The 15,979-nt window shown below is 41.0% G+C and overlaps 3 protein-coding genes and 1 long non-coding RNA gene across 8 annotated transcripts in view; 1 reads left to right on the top strand and 3 right to left on the bottom strand.

Moving 5' to 3' along the window:
* mcf2l2 (MCF.2 cell line derived transforming sequence-like 2) overlaps positions 1–5,043 on the bottom strand; it is a 109,268-nt gene extending 104,225 nt beyond the window's left edge. For 3 of the 5 annotated variants that reach the window (XM_023416526.2, XM_087176690.1, XM_087176691.1), the window contains exon 1: positions 4,117–5,043. In XM_023416526.2, coding sequence (XP_023272294.1) covers positions 4,117–4,195 — 79 coding nt within the window. In that variant the 5' untranslated portion in view covers positions 4,196–5,043. The remainder of the gene's footprint in view (positions 1–4,116) is intronic. The other 2 variants (XM_087176692.1, XM_087176693.1) reach the window with 2 other exon arrangements.
* A 1,807-nt stretch (positions 5,044–6,850) lies between these two features.
* rfc4 (replication factor C (activator 1) 4) lies at positions 6,851–11,878 on the top strand. Its single transcript, XM_023416485.2, has 11 exons — positions 6,851–7,006; positions 7,853–7,986; positions 8,308–8,386; positions 8,878–8,957; positions 9,116–9,235; positions 9,431–9,574; positions 9,660–9,780; positions 10,215–10,340; positions 10,439–10,519; positions 10,830–10,943; positions 11,423–11,878. Exons 2-11 carry the CDS (start codon positions 7,871–7,873, stop codon positions 11,519–11,521), a joined length of 1,080 nt encoding a protein of 359 aa, XP_023272253.1. The 5' UTR covers positions 6,851–7,006; positions 7,853–7,870; the 3' UTR covers positions 11,522–11,878.
* Positions 10,951–11,517, bottom strand: LOC147818539 (uncharacterized). The gene is made up of 2 exons (XR_015437880.1): positions 11,383–11,517; positions 10,951–10,989 (listed from the first exon to the last, which is right to left on the bottom strand). It is a non-coding gene; the product is annotated as an uncharacterized LOC147818539 (long non-coding RNA).
* A 579-nt stretch (positions 11,879–12,457) lies between the features above and the next one.
* slc5a9 (solute carrier family 5 member 9) overlaps positions 12,458–15,979 on the bottom strand; it is a 7,771-nt gene continuing 4,249 nt past the window's right edge. Inside the window, exons 9-14 of the mRNA XM_087176704.1 lie at positions 15,778–15,970; positions 15,295–15,402; positions 14,767–14,917; positions 14,390–14,558; positions 13,609–13,824; positions 12,458–13,143 (exon numbers count right to left, since the gene is read on the bottom strand). Of these exons, the coding sequence (XP_087032830.1) occupies positions 12,832–13,143; positions 13,609–13,824; positions 14,390–14,558; positions 14,767–14,917; positions 15,295–15,402; positions 15,778–15,970 (1,149 nt within the window). The 3' untranslated portion in view covers positions 12,458–12,831. The remainder of the gene's footprint in view (positions 13,144–13,608; positions 13,825–14,389; positions 14,559–14,766; positions 14,918–15,294; positions 15,403–15,777; positions 15,971–15,979) is intronic.

Here is a 15,979-nt window from a genome sequence, read left to right on the forward strand (position 1 = left end):
AACCGCTGGGTAAAGTGACTACACATAGTATTTCAATACTTCCAGTCATCATAGTGGGTTTGCCAATTGGTTGTATTGGTGACAATAAATCATACGTTAGTAAAAACCATTTTCACATGCTCAAAATGAGCTTCAATTTCCACAACCAACCAACAAAACCACGAGTTAGCATGCTAGCTCTCTCCATCTGCTTCACACAGATGTTAAATATGTTCCCCATTGCAACGATCCTGCGGTTAATTACTTCGCAAAGTAATTGAACTATTTTACGATTTTAACTATTTTACTCCAGTCATTTCATCCACACTCAGTTGTGGCTGTCATGCTAATCATCTTGACCGAAACACTCCACAACTACCATTCCTGTATTTAGTTGTGCATTATTTCATTCGGCCCACCCGTCTGTACAGCGAATACTACAAAATACTACAGCAAAGGTAAGTGTATAATTTACTATAAGTGAATACTAAATGATCAAATTACTTAAAGTGAATATTAATGGATTTGACTTGCATTTCAAACTAATGTGTAAATTGAAAGGGAAAGAAGGCATGAGAATCTAGTTAATTTGTTAATTAAGGGTGTATTAAATTAGGTGTTTTCAAGACCTGTTTTCACCCTTTGAAATTAAGGGGATTTTTTTTATGTTTTCAGAGGTACTTTCAGCAATAATTAAGAACATTTTGAGTAACAGTTTTTTCACAACATAACTGCTGACTGTGTAATACAGCGTTGTTGTTACTAAAAGGATTTCTCACAAAATCATATATGAGGTTTTTATGATGCAACACAGTATGGCCCAGTATCAATCAGCAGTCCTCCTCCACTTTCTATCACTCTACAATATATCAGTTGCCAGGAATCCAACACCACCTTTCTACTCTCATTTGCTCAGAGCAACAAAACATGGCAACCTTCAACATCATCCATTCCTTCCACCTGACCGTTTCACTAGAAGCGAATGTCACTCACAGGGTCCTGTTAACCACCAGCTTAGGAGGGGCTCTCAAACTGAGCAGGGCAGGGGGGGGATTCAGTTCAGTGGAGCTTTGAATTGAATAACAATGTGACTGACTATCTGAGCAGCAAGCTCTTATCTGCAGACCTCAGTACGACTCATCCTGACACCCCGCTTCACTGGGACATGAGTAGCCATTTTAGATCGCGCGTCCGTAAAGCAGCATGATGCACATTCATGAATAATGTAGGAGGGGAACACAGGCGTTATGGAAAATTACACATCGCGGTGCTGCTGTGACATCATCAACCACCAATGGGGGATTTTGCTGTGTGATAGATAATTGATAATGTTTGCGAATGTGTGGATGTGTGTAAGGTGGTGGAGTGATGCGGTCATAATCCTCCAGACCACACCATCCCCACCTAGGAAGCTAAGAATTGTTTGAATACACACACCAAAAACTTTTAACATTTTAATATTTCAGCATTATATTTACATTTTCTCTAAATGCTATTTCCATGTTGATGCCTATATATATATAAATATAATCTATAAATAATTATAATTTATGAATATGTACATGAATCTGAATGCATACACTAATCTCTATATGTGCCTAAAGGAATCTGAAAATATGTTCAGTTTGTGAAATCACCATTGACAACCATGTACACCATGAAGAGGAAGCTCCATTTCCAACTATGTTAGCGCCTTGCTGAACAGTAGCAAGTCAAGTCAAACAACAATGTAACGACAGAAGAACAATACAAAACAACAGTAAAAACAATCATTTAAGGGGAGTTATGGTACATGGTAGGCTACATACTACTTCCCAACAAGTTAGCCAGTTACTAGTAAGTGTATTAAATGCTAACCACGTCTTCGCTAAAATGTTGAAAATCTGTCTATTCAAACTACTCTCTTAATAAAGTACTACAGTGGCTGTAAATCAATTTATAAAATTCCACAAGCCACAATCAAAACAAGGGTAGTTGACTGAAACTGACAGGAACTGATTATTAGATAAATACGGTGGTTATAATAGCAGCATCAGATGACTCCGTGATGTGACAGTCATACGACCTCGACAGTCATTTAACACACAGCGAGCGAGGAGAGCTGAGGTCAGTTGAGATGCATTATGTCCCATCATTTGATCTTGTTTCTCCCGCTCTGTTTGGTCTACATGACACTAATTAAGGGCCAATATGACTATCAGACAATAGGCTGTCTTCAAAAGGACTGGACAAAGAACTTAGAGAGAAAACGGATGACATTGCTTTAAAACTGTAGGATGATCCTTTGTATCGTTTTATTTATATTCTGAAAGGATGCAAGTGTATGGTCGTCTACAAAGTCACATGAAAGGCATGCATATATAGTGTGCGGTCCATCTAATGTAGTGATATAGCCTCTGCCTGAAGCTGTGCTGTGGTCCTGCAAACAGCTGCGTGGTTCAAACAGGAACAAGTGAGCTCCCTGCTGGTCAACGAACAACACTGTGTTGTTGGGAAGGAAAGAAAACTAGAAACAGGGGTAAATAAATAGAGTAACAGCACATAAACTATACTGTCCAACACTGTCAATATGTTGTTTGCCATTTGCTTTCTAAAAGGACACATACGAGGGTTTTCTGATGTGATGCTCCTGTCAGTAGGATAGCATCGTTTGTCTGTGCTTCCCAAATCCCTCAGACATTAAAAAACACAAATTATATCATAGAATGACTGTAATTGTAACTGTGACTCTAACTACATATAGTCTTAATGAATGTGCTACAGTGTGTTTCATTTCTTATGTGACAGTTAAAAGCTGAATCTTGAATACAGTTCATGTGATCATATCATATGATCTTCCAGCCCCGTCTCCTAGAATTCACCGTTATATAAAAGTAAACAGCAATAGTAAATACGTTTCATAGGAAATGTCGGAATCCAATAAATCAAACGGGGGTCCTCTGGTTAGTAGAAGCTAGCACAGTTTCCATGGTAATTGTCTGTACAATACCCCCAACCCCCGCCAACCTCCCACCCACCCACCAACCACCGAATGGCTGCAATGCAATACAGGAAGTGCAGTCATGGAGGATGCCGTGCGATAGTCTCCAGCGTGGCACATTAACCTACTTCCCGCACCAGCCGGGAAACAACCCGGACACAGAACAGGAGAGGAGGAGGAGGAGGAAAAAGGATGGAAGGAGGAAAGGAAAGGAAAAAGATAAGTGAGGGAAGAGAGGTGATGGGGAGGCAGAAAGAGAGGGAAGAAGGGATGGAAAAGGATGGGTGGGAGGGAATGAGGAATGGTGGGGATGCAGGGGGGATGGAAAGCAGGGAAAGAGAAAAAACGAACCACAAGGGAGGGAAGTGACTAGGAAAAAAAAAAAAAAGCAAAGGAGAGATGGCAGGATAAGGCAAACAAGGACGGTAAAGAAAAGGTGAAAGGACATAAAATAAAATTGAAGTGGATAATAGCAATAGATTTTTAAATCCATTAAATATTAACCTTTTAAATAAAAAAAGAGTGTAAATAGGATTTCTGGTCATTCACCAACATGAATATTTACACATAATTACTAAAATTACTAAGCCCTAATCACACTAAAGGTACTACAGGATGTTTGCTGCAAATACAGAAAATCAGATACTGCAATCTGCAAATACTCACTCAGATGAATCAAACATCCACACAAGCAAATCTAATTAACAATTAATATATGCAGAATAGATAACTGATGATAGTTTGATACAGTAAAGCGCTGATAAGCAACATTAATCAAACTCAAAGACTCCCTTGTTGTATACTGATGACATTATTTCCCCTCTGCCCATGTGCAAAGCATCCCTCTGCATCTCTCCTCACTCAGCGGTCCCGATGAGAGGATTCCTGCCTCTCTTTCAATCTACTCTGCCTCTCTTCATATTTACAACCAGCTCAAGGATTTCCAGAAGAAAAAAAAAACAACTGCAACCTTGAACCACATCTTCCTCCATACACTTCAGCTAACGACAGGGGGATAGTTCCAGAGAAGAGGCTTCTCCTCTACGTTTTACAATTTCCCACAGTGGAAGGACCTTGAACACAAAAAGCTCCTCTAGGTGTAACCATCCTGAAAGTGTGACGATGAAGGAAAAAAGGGGAGAAATGTAACGACTTACCAACATGAGTGATGACACACTGCACCCTCTGTAGAAGCTCCTGGACCGACATCTCGTCTTCTCTCAGCCAGCACAGCATCTCAGGGTGTGGGTTGCATCCACTCTCCTCTCCTTCTCTCTCTCCGCTGCCACGCCTCCTCCGGTCACCCTTCCTTCCTCGACAATCTCCCTGCTATCGCTCCCTGATCCAATGTTGTCCCCCCAAGTTTTCTTCTTTGCTCTGCTACTTCTAGTTTGTAGTTTTTCTTTTTTCTTCTTCTTTTTTTTTTTTTTTTTTTAATTTTCTTCCATCGAGCCTCTCCTCTGCTTCATCACAGCTCCTCCAAATCCAAACAGTCACAAATCCTGTGGATGGTGATGCTACTCCCAGCCATTCAGCAACACAGTCAGCCTGGGAATAAAATAATCAGCTTGTTAACCAGGCAGTCAGAGAATAAAACAGCAAGTAGCTCGGCCAGCCAGCCAGGGAGTATAAGATAAACAATCAGCCAGTGTTTGGTGATCAAAATAGCAAGTCAATTTATGAGCCAGTCGAGCAGTAAATAAACACCAGTCAGTCAGTCAGTCATTCAGTCAGTCAGTTATTGGACAAAAGAGACAGTTTGTCAGCCTGTCAGTGAGCAAACTACGCAGTTACTGAAAAACGGTCAGAAAAATCATTAAAGAAAAGAGCCAGTTTGTCAAGAAATGTGTAAGGCACAGCCCAAAACAGACACACAGTAATAAGGTTTTTAAAACTAGTCAGCAAAATATCAGCCACTCAAACAATTATTCAGACCTTTTCATGATGCTGGCACACCTATTCTCCAAGTCAAAAACACAATAATCCACATAGCAAAAAAAGATGTTTAAGACATGGCAAACCTAGAAAAAGCAAAGGATGCTCCTGTATGTATGTATATATATAAATATATATATTGTCAGTCACTCCCCTTACAGGAAGACTCTCCAGGCTCTGGGTAGGAAAGCACTGTTGTTTCTGCTTTGATGATGCTGTGTTTGCTATAATAAAGAAGATGAGTCACGAAGAGGGAAAACGAATCAGAGGGCTGCTATACCTGCAGGGCGGAGAGAGACACAGAGAAACAGAGGGGAGGGTGGATGGATGGGGTGGGGGCAGGTTCTAGAGAGAAATCCTGGTGCCTGGAGCCGGGCTGTGGATGGACCGGAGCCACTCAAACAGACTGATCATCAAACTGAAATATTTAAAGATTTTATTGGATTTAAGGCAGGAGAGATAAAACGTAAATTCATTTTTAAATTAACAGTGTCGTTTTTTGAGTCACTTAAAAGACAATATCTTTGTTAAGCATCTCTGATTTCACCACCAACAAAACAAATGAATAGCCACCACTCATCATTTGTCATTAATGCTTTGGCTGCCTGGATTCATTCATGCTACTGGAGAACTCAGCTGATCCCGCTCCCCATTTTGATTAAAGCAGTGATGCCTGGGCGGAGCATTAGCATCTCTCCTCGAGTCTAAGGCTCCTGGGACCGTGGAGACTGCTGGGAGACAACCATTAGCCTGAGACATCTGTGCACGGCCTAACCCTGCCACTTACTGCGCTCTGCCAACCAATTAGAGGCCCGACTGAAGGCTTTCAGACAATAGAAACATGCAGCATCGATGACACAGCAGCTGCCAGACAAAGCGCACCATAATCCTGAACAATGTGTAATGTGTGCAGCCCACTGTCCACATGCAACATTGTTGATTTAGTTGAAGTCATTTTGTTTGTTGTAAATATCAAATTTATAAATAACTGGCAAAAAAAAAAAAAACATTCCAATTATCGCAGTCCTAATAATGTGCAATAATAAAGTAGAGTAATGTAAGACAAGCATGAGTCGGTTCAGTTACAACCCTGTACAAACCTGGATACTCGACTACACTCAGCTGCTGCTGCTGATACCAGCTCTCGTACAGACTCACTGCACTCGACACTTTCCGTACACGCTGAGCTGCACTACGTAAGCCGAGGAAACGCTTGGGGGTTTATGGGCTCAGTCAAACATTGCAGACTCAGTGCTTGTAAATCTGTGGATGTTGCTCCTGACTCCTGCTGCCGGCGGTCTGATTAAGTTACACAACTTTTAGTTTTATGATTATTGTTTTGCCTCGGGTTCGTCTAAATAGGACATTTTAATAAAAAACGATACTGCAATGCCCGGGAGCGACAGCTCCTCTTTTTCAGGCCAAGTTCTCAATTTAGCCTATTTCTAACCACAGGCGGAAAGTTTGTTTCAAAACTGTAAAATGAAAATCCACAAGCATAGAACTGAGATCTACAAATGCTTTTTCGCTTCACAAATAGAAAATTGATTCACAAATGTCTGTTTGAAAGATGTAAATGTAAGGAAGATACAAATAGTTTTCATTTATTTGTAAATTGATTGAATTTATTCACATATTTTTTATTTATGGAATTTGTTTTGTGTATTTGCATATCTGTTTTATATTTGCAAGATATTTTTGCGAATTTGCTAATTAATTTTTTCTACTAATTGAAGGTGTTTTATATTTAGAGATTACATATTTACGCACGGATTGTCGATCAGTTCACAGAAATAATACCGAAACAAATCTACCTCCGTAGGCCTCTGTATACTGAGGGACAAACACTAGAGCATCCCGGTGTAGCGTCGCTAGGAAACGTGAAAGAGCAAGGGGGGGGCAGGACTAACTCCAGCGTCAACAGCATCTGATTGGAAGCCACGAAATTTCGTCGGCGGAAGTTATGTTTGCCGCCAGAGCGGGAAGACAGTACTGCTGTTACACATGTCAACAACCGGGTAGCGATATCATAGCTAGGTTTTAACACGCAGAAACCCCCCGACTGTGGAATATTCAGGTCAGAGTTTGCCTCAACAGCGGTTGATATATAAGGTAAGCTCGATGTGTCTCTGCAGAATCAACAGGTAAAGCTAGGCTAACACTGTTAGCTAACCAATAACGAACTAGCACGCACCAGCTAATTGTTGTTATCGGGTTGGTAACCATCATATGAAACGCTAGCTATAATTTATTCCATTGCAACTAAATTATCTTATGTCAATGGTTGTCATTTTAAATGCTAAACGATAAAATGCAGTTCTAGCAGCTAATAAGGCTGGTGTTTAGAGGTATCTATTATTTTGATTTTCAGTTTTCTCACATCTAACATAGCTACGCACTTAAGAGAAACTGTTCTGTAGATTATCTTCTATCCGTTAACTCTACCACTGACCATACTATCTGAATAACGGACTAGTTAAATGGTAGCAAATGTTATCTATTGTAAAATTAAGCTTTTTGGACATCACTCACAATCGAGCTACATTAAAACTAACGTTACAGTGTTGAATTTCATCTTGTGGTAAAACAAAACATACAAAGTGAGATTTCATTTTACGAAATGTAACTGCAGTGTTCTTTAACATAAAATTTGTGTCCAATTTTCCAGTGTTGTGTCCATTAAAAAGTGGATCATGACTGAGTTAATCCCCAGCAGTCTGCAAGACTTGCGCATGAAACTCTTGAATGCAGCAGGGGTATTGTTTAGTTCCTGGTGGTACAGGTGGTAGTTTGACCCTCCTGGATATCCATTAGATACTACAGACATGATGTATCTGATATCCAAGGGAAACCTTGTGCTGCAGCTTTGTTTATGTGTCATATTTATCAATGTGTGTGTCTGTTTCTGCATCTTGTATGTTTATTATTATCCCTGGATGTTTCTGCTGCTTTTACCAGAGTCAGAGGTCAGGAGTCATGCAGGCCTTTTTGAAAGGAGCAACTGTTCACTCTACCAGACCTCAGAAAGACAAGGCAGCAGCAGGGCCCAGTACAGAGAAGAAAGCCAAGGCTGTTCCTTGGGTAGAAAAATAGTAAGTCTGAACCCCAAAGGTGTGCTATGTCTGTTTGATTGTATGAATCAGACTGTACTGGACTGCATTATATTGAGAAGTGTATCTAATATTCTGTCGTCCTATAGAAAGACCTTTCATAAAATGTAGCACAACCTTTAACTGTGATCTCAGTAAACATATAATTGACTTTACACATTTGCAAATGGTGTAACATGACCACTGAGTTTATGTAATCTGTGAAGATGAATCATAGCCTTGCAAGGCTATATCAAATGTGTCTAATAAACTAGTGAGATATAGTAAATAAATATTAACAGGCTCTGTTTTTGCAAACCTCAGCAGGCCAAAGTCTGTTGATGAGGTAGCCTTTCAGGAGGAGGTGGTAGCAGTGCTGAAGAAGTCTCTGGAAGGAGCAGATGTAAGTATCAGGCACTCACACTAACAAACACTTTATTAGGAACACCATACTAAAACTGGGTAGGGTCTCCCTTTGCTCTCAAAACAGCCCCAGTTCATTGTGGCATTGATTCCACAAGATGTTGGAAACGTTCCTTTGAACTTCTGCTCCATGTTGACATGATTGCATCCCATAATTTCTGCTGATTTGTCAGCCACACATTCATGCTGCCACTCTCCTGTTCTACCACATCCCAATAGTGTTCTATTGGATTCAGATCTGGTGACATGGGAGGCCACTGAAGTTCACTGAACTAATTGTCATGGTCATGAAATCAGCTTTATGGCATTGTGCATTATATAATAAACAAGGAGGTATACAATTATAACATGTATATTATATAAAATAACTTTAAAAAAACAGTTCACAAACAAAGACAAATATCAGCTAAATTATGCATTCTTTCTGTAATGTCCTACAAAGTCTCATTGGGGTTTGTGTTGTTATTGCAGCTTCCCAACTTGCTTTTCTATGGCCCTCCTGGAACAGGAAAGACCTCCACCATCTTAGCTGCTGCCAGAGAACTTTATGGGTGAGTGAACTGTTAATAGGGTTGTGGGTAAGAAGCAGAGACTTCAGCTCTTTGTCAGTTACTCTTTTTTTGTTTTAGTTAGATTATTCACCTGTTTTCTGTTCATGGACATTTTCTTCTTGTATGAATCTCATCCTCCTCCACTGTCTCTCCTCCAGTCCAGAGCTGTTCAGACAGAGGGTGCTGGAGCTCAACGCCTCAGATGAACGCGGCATCCAGGTTGTCAGAGAGAAGGTCAAGAACTTCGCTCAGCTCACCGTGGCTGGAACTCGCTCAGAGTGAGTCAGCGTTGATAATAATATAGGGCAATTTTCCTGATGGATGCTGGGTAATAACCATATAAACTAAAAAAAATGCCTTCATTTTTAAAAAAAAACCTTTAATGTTGGGATGAATAGTTTTTGATGCGTCTCTGTCAGAGAATTCCAAACCAATGCTAAAACTTTCAGACACTGTGTTCTTCTCTATTGTAGTGGGAAGCCATGTCCTCCTTTTAAGATCATCATCCTGGATGAGGCAGACTCTATGACAGCACCAGCTCAGGCTGCACTCAGACGGACCATGGAGAAGGAATCCCGCACCACCCGCTTCTGCCTCATCTGTAACTACATCAGCAGGTCAGCTGACTGATCACAGTCATCAGCACACAAACACACTCTTTGCGAGACTGGTCCTGACTGCCCTGATATATGTGTTTTCTAGGATTATTGAACCTCTGACCTCCAGATGTTCCAAGTTTCGCTTCAAACCTCTTGCCAATCAGATCCAAGAACAACGCCTGCTTCAGATCTGTGACAAGGAGAACCTCAAGTACACCAAAGAGGTAATAAAGAAAGGATATGACAGTGTTACTGTAAGGCGGACCTGTAAGACATTTTCAATCCGTCTCTCATTCCTGTGGTTCAGTTCAAATATTGATACAGCTGCCAACAACATGTCATCAGAGCAGCTCTGTCCTGTGACAGCAATAAAGAGTGAATAGTTTGAAATGAAGTTGGATGCTAGAAAACTTAAGTGAGAGGCAGTCGAGGGGATGTGATATTAAATGAGCTATTTGTAAGTTTTGCTATCGCTACCATAGCCAGCGTTAGCATTAACAGCTGTTTACTCACCAGTCTAGAAGAAACGTTGCAACTCCGGCATCAAACTTCATTCCTTTACTCACCAAGAGAATCTTTTAAGGCTTCAGGTCTGGCAGAGAACTCCAACTGCTTTCTTTGCACAGTGGAGGTGTGATGATTGTTTCTGTTCATCTAGAGTATAGCAGCATTGGTGAAGGTGTCTGAGGGAGACCTGCGGAAAGCCATCACCTTCCTCCAGAGCGCTGCGCGCCTCAACAGCGACAAGGAGATCACAGAGCGTGCTGTCATTGAAATAGCCGGGGTGAGACGCACTTCTTTGTGTTATATTGGAGGCTGGAGAAACTGATGAAATCTTGCGTCGCTATATTTCAGTCATGTCACTGTTGTGCTGTTTTATAGGTTGTCCCTCCAAAGATGATCGACAACTTGCTCCAGATCTGCTTCAAAGGAACATTTGAGAAACTGGAGGTTGCAGTCAGTGTAGGTGTTGATATATCAGTGTTTTGTCCCTGCATTTGTGTCCTGAGTTTACAACACTTTCTTTAGTGTCAAATGCTTTTATTTTCTTGTCAGTTGTTCAAAATGGAAGATTTCAGATATAATGTTTCACGGCAAAGACTTTAATTTAATATGTCATTATGAAAAATTAGCAAACAAATAAAAAAATTACCCAAAAAAGGCCAGTTTCATCTGTGATGTCACACATTAACTGATTTAACTACTCTGTATATTCCTGATGTTGACATGCAGTGAACTCACATTCTCACATGGTGATTGTCTCCCCTGGCAGAACATGGTGGATGAAGGCTACGCAGCCACACAGATCCTGAGTCAGCTCCATGAGTCTATCATAGAGCAGGACCTGAGTGACAAGGAGAAGTCAGCCATCACAGAGAAGATGGCGGTAAGTGATCTGATGCAGTGCTCCTTCTGGTGGAGCTCCAGGGGTCCTGGAGGAAATTGGGGAAAATGGGTGATCAGTTATATTCAAGTGGGGATGTGTGAGGAAATGCTTTGTCTTTTCACAGTACTATTAATGTGCCATTAATGATTGAAATCACACGTGAGCCTTTAAAACTAACTGGTGCACGCAAATGGGATGAAACGTTTAAACTTGCCTTGTCTGATAGATGATCAATAAACTCCTGTGTGGCTTTTACTATGCAGATATGACGCTTTTTAAATCAGTGTCATCACACAAAGCTACATGTCATTTAGACTTAAATTAGGGTTGTGTTTATTACTTCATATATGGTCATTTAATCTTTTAATTGATCTCATTGGGGCCATAATTCACTCTGATACGTCTTGTAGAAGTTAATGTCCTTCAGATGGACTCATACCTTATACATGCTGTTTGTGCTTGTTTCCTCTCTGGTTCAGGTGGTGGGTAAGTGCCTGGCAGATGGTGCAGATGAGTACCTGCAGATGTTGAGCCTCTGTTCAGTCATCATGCAGCAGGCCTCCCAGAACAGCAGCTAAAACTCCACAAAACAGCATCTCTTCCCCACAGAGAGTTCTGTCATCTGCTTACAACAGGACCAATGGTCTCACTGAGACACGAGCACTTCACTCAGATTAAACTGACTTTGTACAGATTTGCGGTTTGGGACGTCACATCCACCAGTGGATTCCAGATGATAATGGTGTTGTTTACTTAATGTCTCCCTCCACTGTATGGTGAGCACAAATTAGACAGAACAATGTGAATATGCTTTCAAAATCTCTGTAACTGTTTACTCACCATTCAGATGTCTCCTTATTTCATCCTTGTTACTATTTGCCAACAGATCTTTGTACACTTTTTGAATTTTGGAAAGTAATAAATAATTTTCTGTATCTGTTTCCTTGAAGTCATTCCTCATGATTCTGATATAAGCTAAGGCCACATCCACATTAATACGTTTTACTTTTAAAATGCATCTTTTTTGCTGCGTTTATGGCGAGTCCCTAAACTCGTTTTGATTTAGTCTGGATGGGTAGAAACAACAATGCAGACACCCATGTTCACTTTCTGATTGGGTATTATCAGTCATGATGTATCCTCTGATCTGTGACGCTCATATCACATGACCCATGTCCAGACAAAAACCAGTGGCGAATGCAACATGGATAATGAATAATAAATGTTGCTGACCTTTTTGTCTTCAACTTCAACTCTGCAGTGATTCTGAAATCTCTGGTCTTCTCGCCATTTCTTTTCCTTGTTCATAGTATTTTCTGCAACTAAGAAACCAACCACAAAGTAGATACAGTCACGGGTAGCATCACTACTTACAGACTTAGACACAACAGGAAGTGTCCAAAACAAACAAAAATGGCATCTCTGATATAAGTGTCATTCTAATAGAAAGGAAAGGTTTAAAAGAAAACTGTCAAAAATACATAAAAATATGGAAAAATCTTCAGGACAACATGTTTTAAATTGTTTTCCATTATTCTCCATTTATTGTTGTTACCTACATGTTAGACCCCCACCTCTGAGAGGGGTGTCTGAATCAGTGCATGGATGTCACTCAGAGGCGGGGCTCTCTCAGCTTTCCTTTTAGGAGTGTTTGAAAACTGATTACAGACCTTGAAAGTCAGTTATGGACATTTCAGTGATTAAATCAAATTATAGCATGATCATTATTCAGTCAGTTAGAATACAGATCCAGCACAGTATCTGATTGGTTTAGCTACTGGACCAAGGCTTTCATTTCATCACACGTTTTCAACATAAGACAAGATGCCAGTACATCAGTCTAACCTTAGTGAAAACACCCTGCTCAGGGTTCCATGACACCTGCACATTAAGCAAAGAATCCCCAGAGAAACACATTAATAGTCAGTAGCAATAGAGCGTTAATATTGCAGACTCTCCTCCAGAACGGATTCTCCTGCAGGGAGTTCAGTCCACTGGTCTCAGTCACTGGAGGTGCAGAGCCAGAGTTTGCACCAGTTAGACCACAGAGCCTGAGAGCAGCTTTCCGCCACCAGGAGTCCGGCAGACGGTCAGAGTCACAGCTGACGTCAGAGTTCACTGGGTCAGACAGGATCTGAGGTCCTGTGAGGTCCACCCGGGGCTCCTGGCTGTATCTGGACCACCAGGTCAGCCTGTGCAGCTGGACAGGATAGACAAATGTCAGATACTCCCTTAACTTTAAAACGCAAAAACTATCATGATCTACCTTCCAACCTGTAATACAGGTTCACTATGTGGACGCATTTCCACTGCTGTAGTTTAACATGTAGCCAGTGTCAGCAGTTGTGCTTTTGCTTCCACTGTTCTCCACCTGCTTTGGGGACAAGTTCCTAGAACTAAGTGTGTGGTGCCAGGTAGTTTCATACTGTGTAGCTAGCACACCTTTAAGAAGGATTCAATATTGCATACTTTCAGGTAGTTGTGGCAATAACCATCAAAATTCATTCAATGAAATTCATTTAAATTCATGTGAGGTAGAGCTTACAGAGGTGGGCATGTTTTCATCTAAACTGGGTAGGGAAAAAAATACAAGCGTCCGGTATTCATCTTCTGTTTACCGCCTCAGTTTACAGACGAGAACGTAAAGAAAATGAATGTTCCTTACATTTTCTTTAGGTATCGGGGCGGTGGCCAAGCTGATAGCAGCAATGATGAGGCAGGTGAGAGCCAACAGGATGAGAGCAAAGTACAGGTAGTGGACATCAGCCACGATAGCAGGGCGATGATCAGGCTGACCACAGGAGGGAGCTAAATAAGAGAACTCCAGAACCATGCGGATCAGTCCCACCACCAATCCAATCATCAGACCCCAGAATGCACCCTGAGACACACATACACAAAATATGAAAAGCACAGACATATGGAACTTTGATCTTGTGGACTTGTCTTGTAGAGAAGTCCAGTGGACTGTCCATAAAGCTTTTACTTTTACTGTCCCTGAACTGGACAATCACAATTAAGTCAGTATTTAAGTGCACTGTCGGGCTGGGCAGTACTATTGTTTTATAAATGGGAAATCTGTTAAAATTATGAGTGTTTATTTTTAGTTATAATTACATTGCAGCCAGAATTATATCCACTGAAATAACAATTTAATTAAGGTGATTGGGGTCATTTGTTGGCAGAGGACGGCTTAGGGTGATATTGCAGCTGACACTGCAGAGGGTTTACTACACATTTATTACACACTAAAAGCATCAACCATACAACCAATAATATTTGAGTGTAATAAACACAAGGCACAAATTGTATCCTTGCAAGATATACAGGTGTAGGTAGGTGTGTGTGTGTGTGTGTGTGTGTGTGTGTGTGTGTGTGTGAGTGAGTGAGAGAGAGAGAGAGAGAGAGAGAGAGAGAGAGAGAGAGAGAAAGAGAGAGAGACCTACCTGCTCATTGGCACGTGGCCAGAAGATAGCCATCATGAACACAGCGGTAATGGGAGGAGCTAGAAAGCTGGTCACTGATTGGATATAATCAAACAGCTGGCCACTATTGGCTGTTTGGATGACTGGAATCCACAACAGACTGACACACACCAAGACCAGGATGAACACCCTGAAAATACATACAGTATTATTAGTACTATTATTATTATTATTATGTCAGCTGGGTGAGGTCAAAAAGAGAGGAACGTTTCAGAGTTTGTTTGACAACATGGCTTTTGAATTTTGGACCATATAAAACAATAAAACAACTACCATTCGTTTATATCTTCTGTCATTCCCCAAAATGTGCAGCCATACAACTTCATAATGACCGCTACCTTCCAACAATCATGAGTTCCATCTCAGAAGCTTTAGGTCTGGCTCGGTGGTAGAGGTCCAGTGTAAACAGAGTGGAGCTGCTGTTAAAGATGGAGGTCAGAGATGACATCAGAGCGGCTAACATCACTGCTAGCATCAGACCTCGAAGACCTGCACAGAGACAATGAACAATTTACAGAGGGGGAAAAACAATAATAATGCAGAAGCAAATAACAGCACAGCAAACATGTCATAGAGACGTATACAGTTCATTGTGATTTGATTGCTCTACAGTCTCAATAAAAAAAAAGTTTGTTGTCGATGTGTTGATGCAAGATTTTTAAGGTACAAAAACATATTTAGAAAATCCAAAAAATCAAATATGGAGAATGGAGGATTCTGCATAATTAAGTAAGTTTCAATGCAAGACCAAAAGTTTGGTTTGGTTTATTTCATGCTTAATTGAACAAACATATGGCGCCTTCTCAGCTCTAAACTTAGATACGGCTGGACTGAAAACAGCTGTTGTGTATGCGCTTGAAACTCACCCATAGGCATTAGCTCTATCACTAGTTTAGGGTAGGCGATATTGGAGCAACCGACTGAAGCTCCACACACACGCTTACACACCGCTGGATCCACACAACCTATTTCATCTACAAACACATAAACAGGGAGAATAGAGAAGGGGAGAAAATAAAACATGTGAATCGTTGGTTTCAGAGAGTATTTAAGTATTTAAATTGACATTTTTCCCATCAATCTATATTCAGTAACCAGTAATGACATGTTTTCAGAAACAAAAATCCACACCCTTCTTGCTCAGTTTTACTTTTTCTTTACTAGTTCATCACACCTGGTGTTTTATGTAGTAAACCCAAATCATAGCTGTGTAGGGACCAAATGTGTTTTAGATGGAAGATCGGTGCCGGGATGTTACTAAAGTAGTGATCAAATCAAAACGGTGCCTGTACTTCTAGACAAAGAACCCTTGACATGAGAGTTCAACAGAGAGAGGCAGACAGACTGACCTGGGAACAGTGCTCGGCTGATCATGCCTGGCATGACAATGAAGAACATGGGCAGCAGTTTGAGGTAGCCGCCCAACACACTTCCTCCTTTGGCGTGAGACAAAGACTTGGCTGACAGAGATCTCTGGACTATAACCTGCAGAAACACACACACACACACACACACACACACACACACACACACACACACACACACACACAC

Source organism: Seriola lalandi, unplaced genomic scaffold (genome assembly GCF_002814215.2).
Source record: "Seriola lalandi dorsalis isolate HSWRI2012SDOR001 ecotype SW California unplaced genomic scaffold, Sedor1 jcf7180002054566, whole genome shotgun sequence".
NCBI classification, from domain to species: Eukaryota; Metazoa; Chordata; class Actinopteri; order Carangiformes; family Carangidae; genus Seriola; species Seriola lalandi.

What these genes read in the sequence shown, in the direction of transcription:
- rfc4 (XM_023416485.2), top strand. Translation starts at nt 7,871, where the DNA reads ATGCAGGCCTTTTTGAAAGGAGCAACTGTTCACTCTACCAGACCTCAG. An exon ending in AGTCTCTGGAAGGAGCAGAT is followed by an intron (nt 8,387 to 8,877) that starts GTAAGTATCAGG and finishes TTGTTATTGCAG; the next exon opens with CTTCCCAACTTGCTTTTCTA. An exon ending in CCATCACAGAGAAGATGGCG is followed by an intron (nt 10,944 to 11,422) that starts GTAAGTGATCTG and finishes TCTCTGGTTCAG; the next exon opens with GTGGTGGGTAAGTGCCTGGC.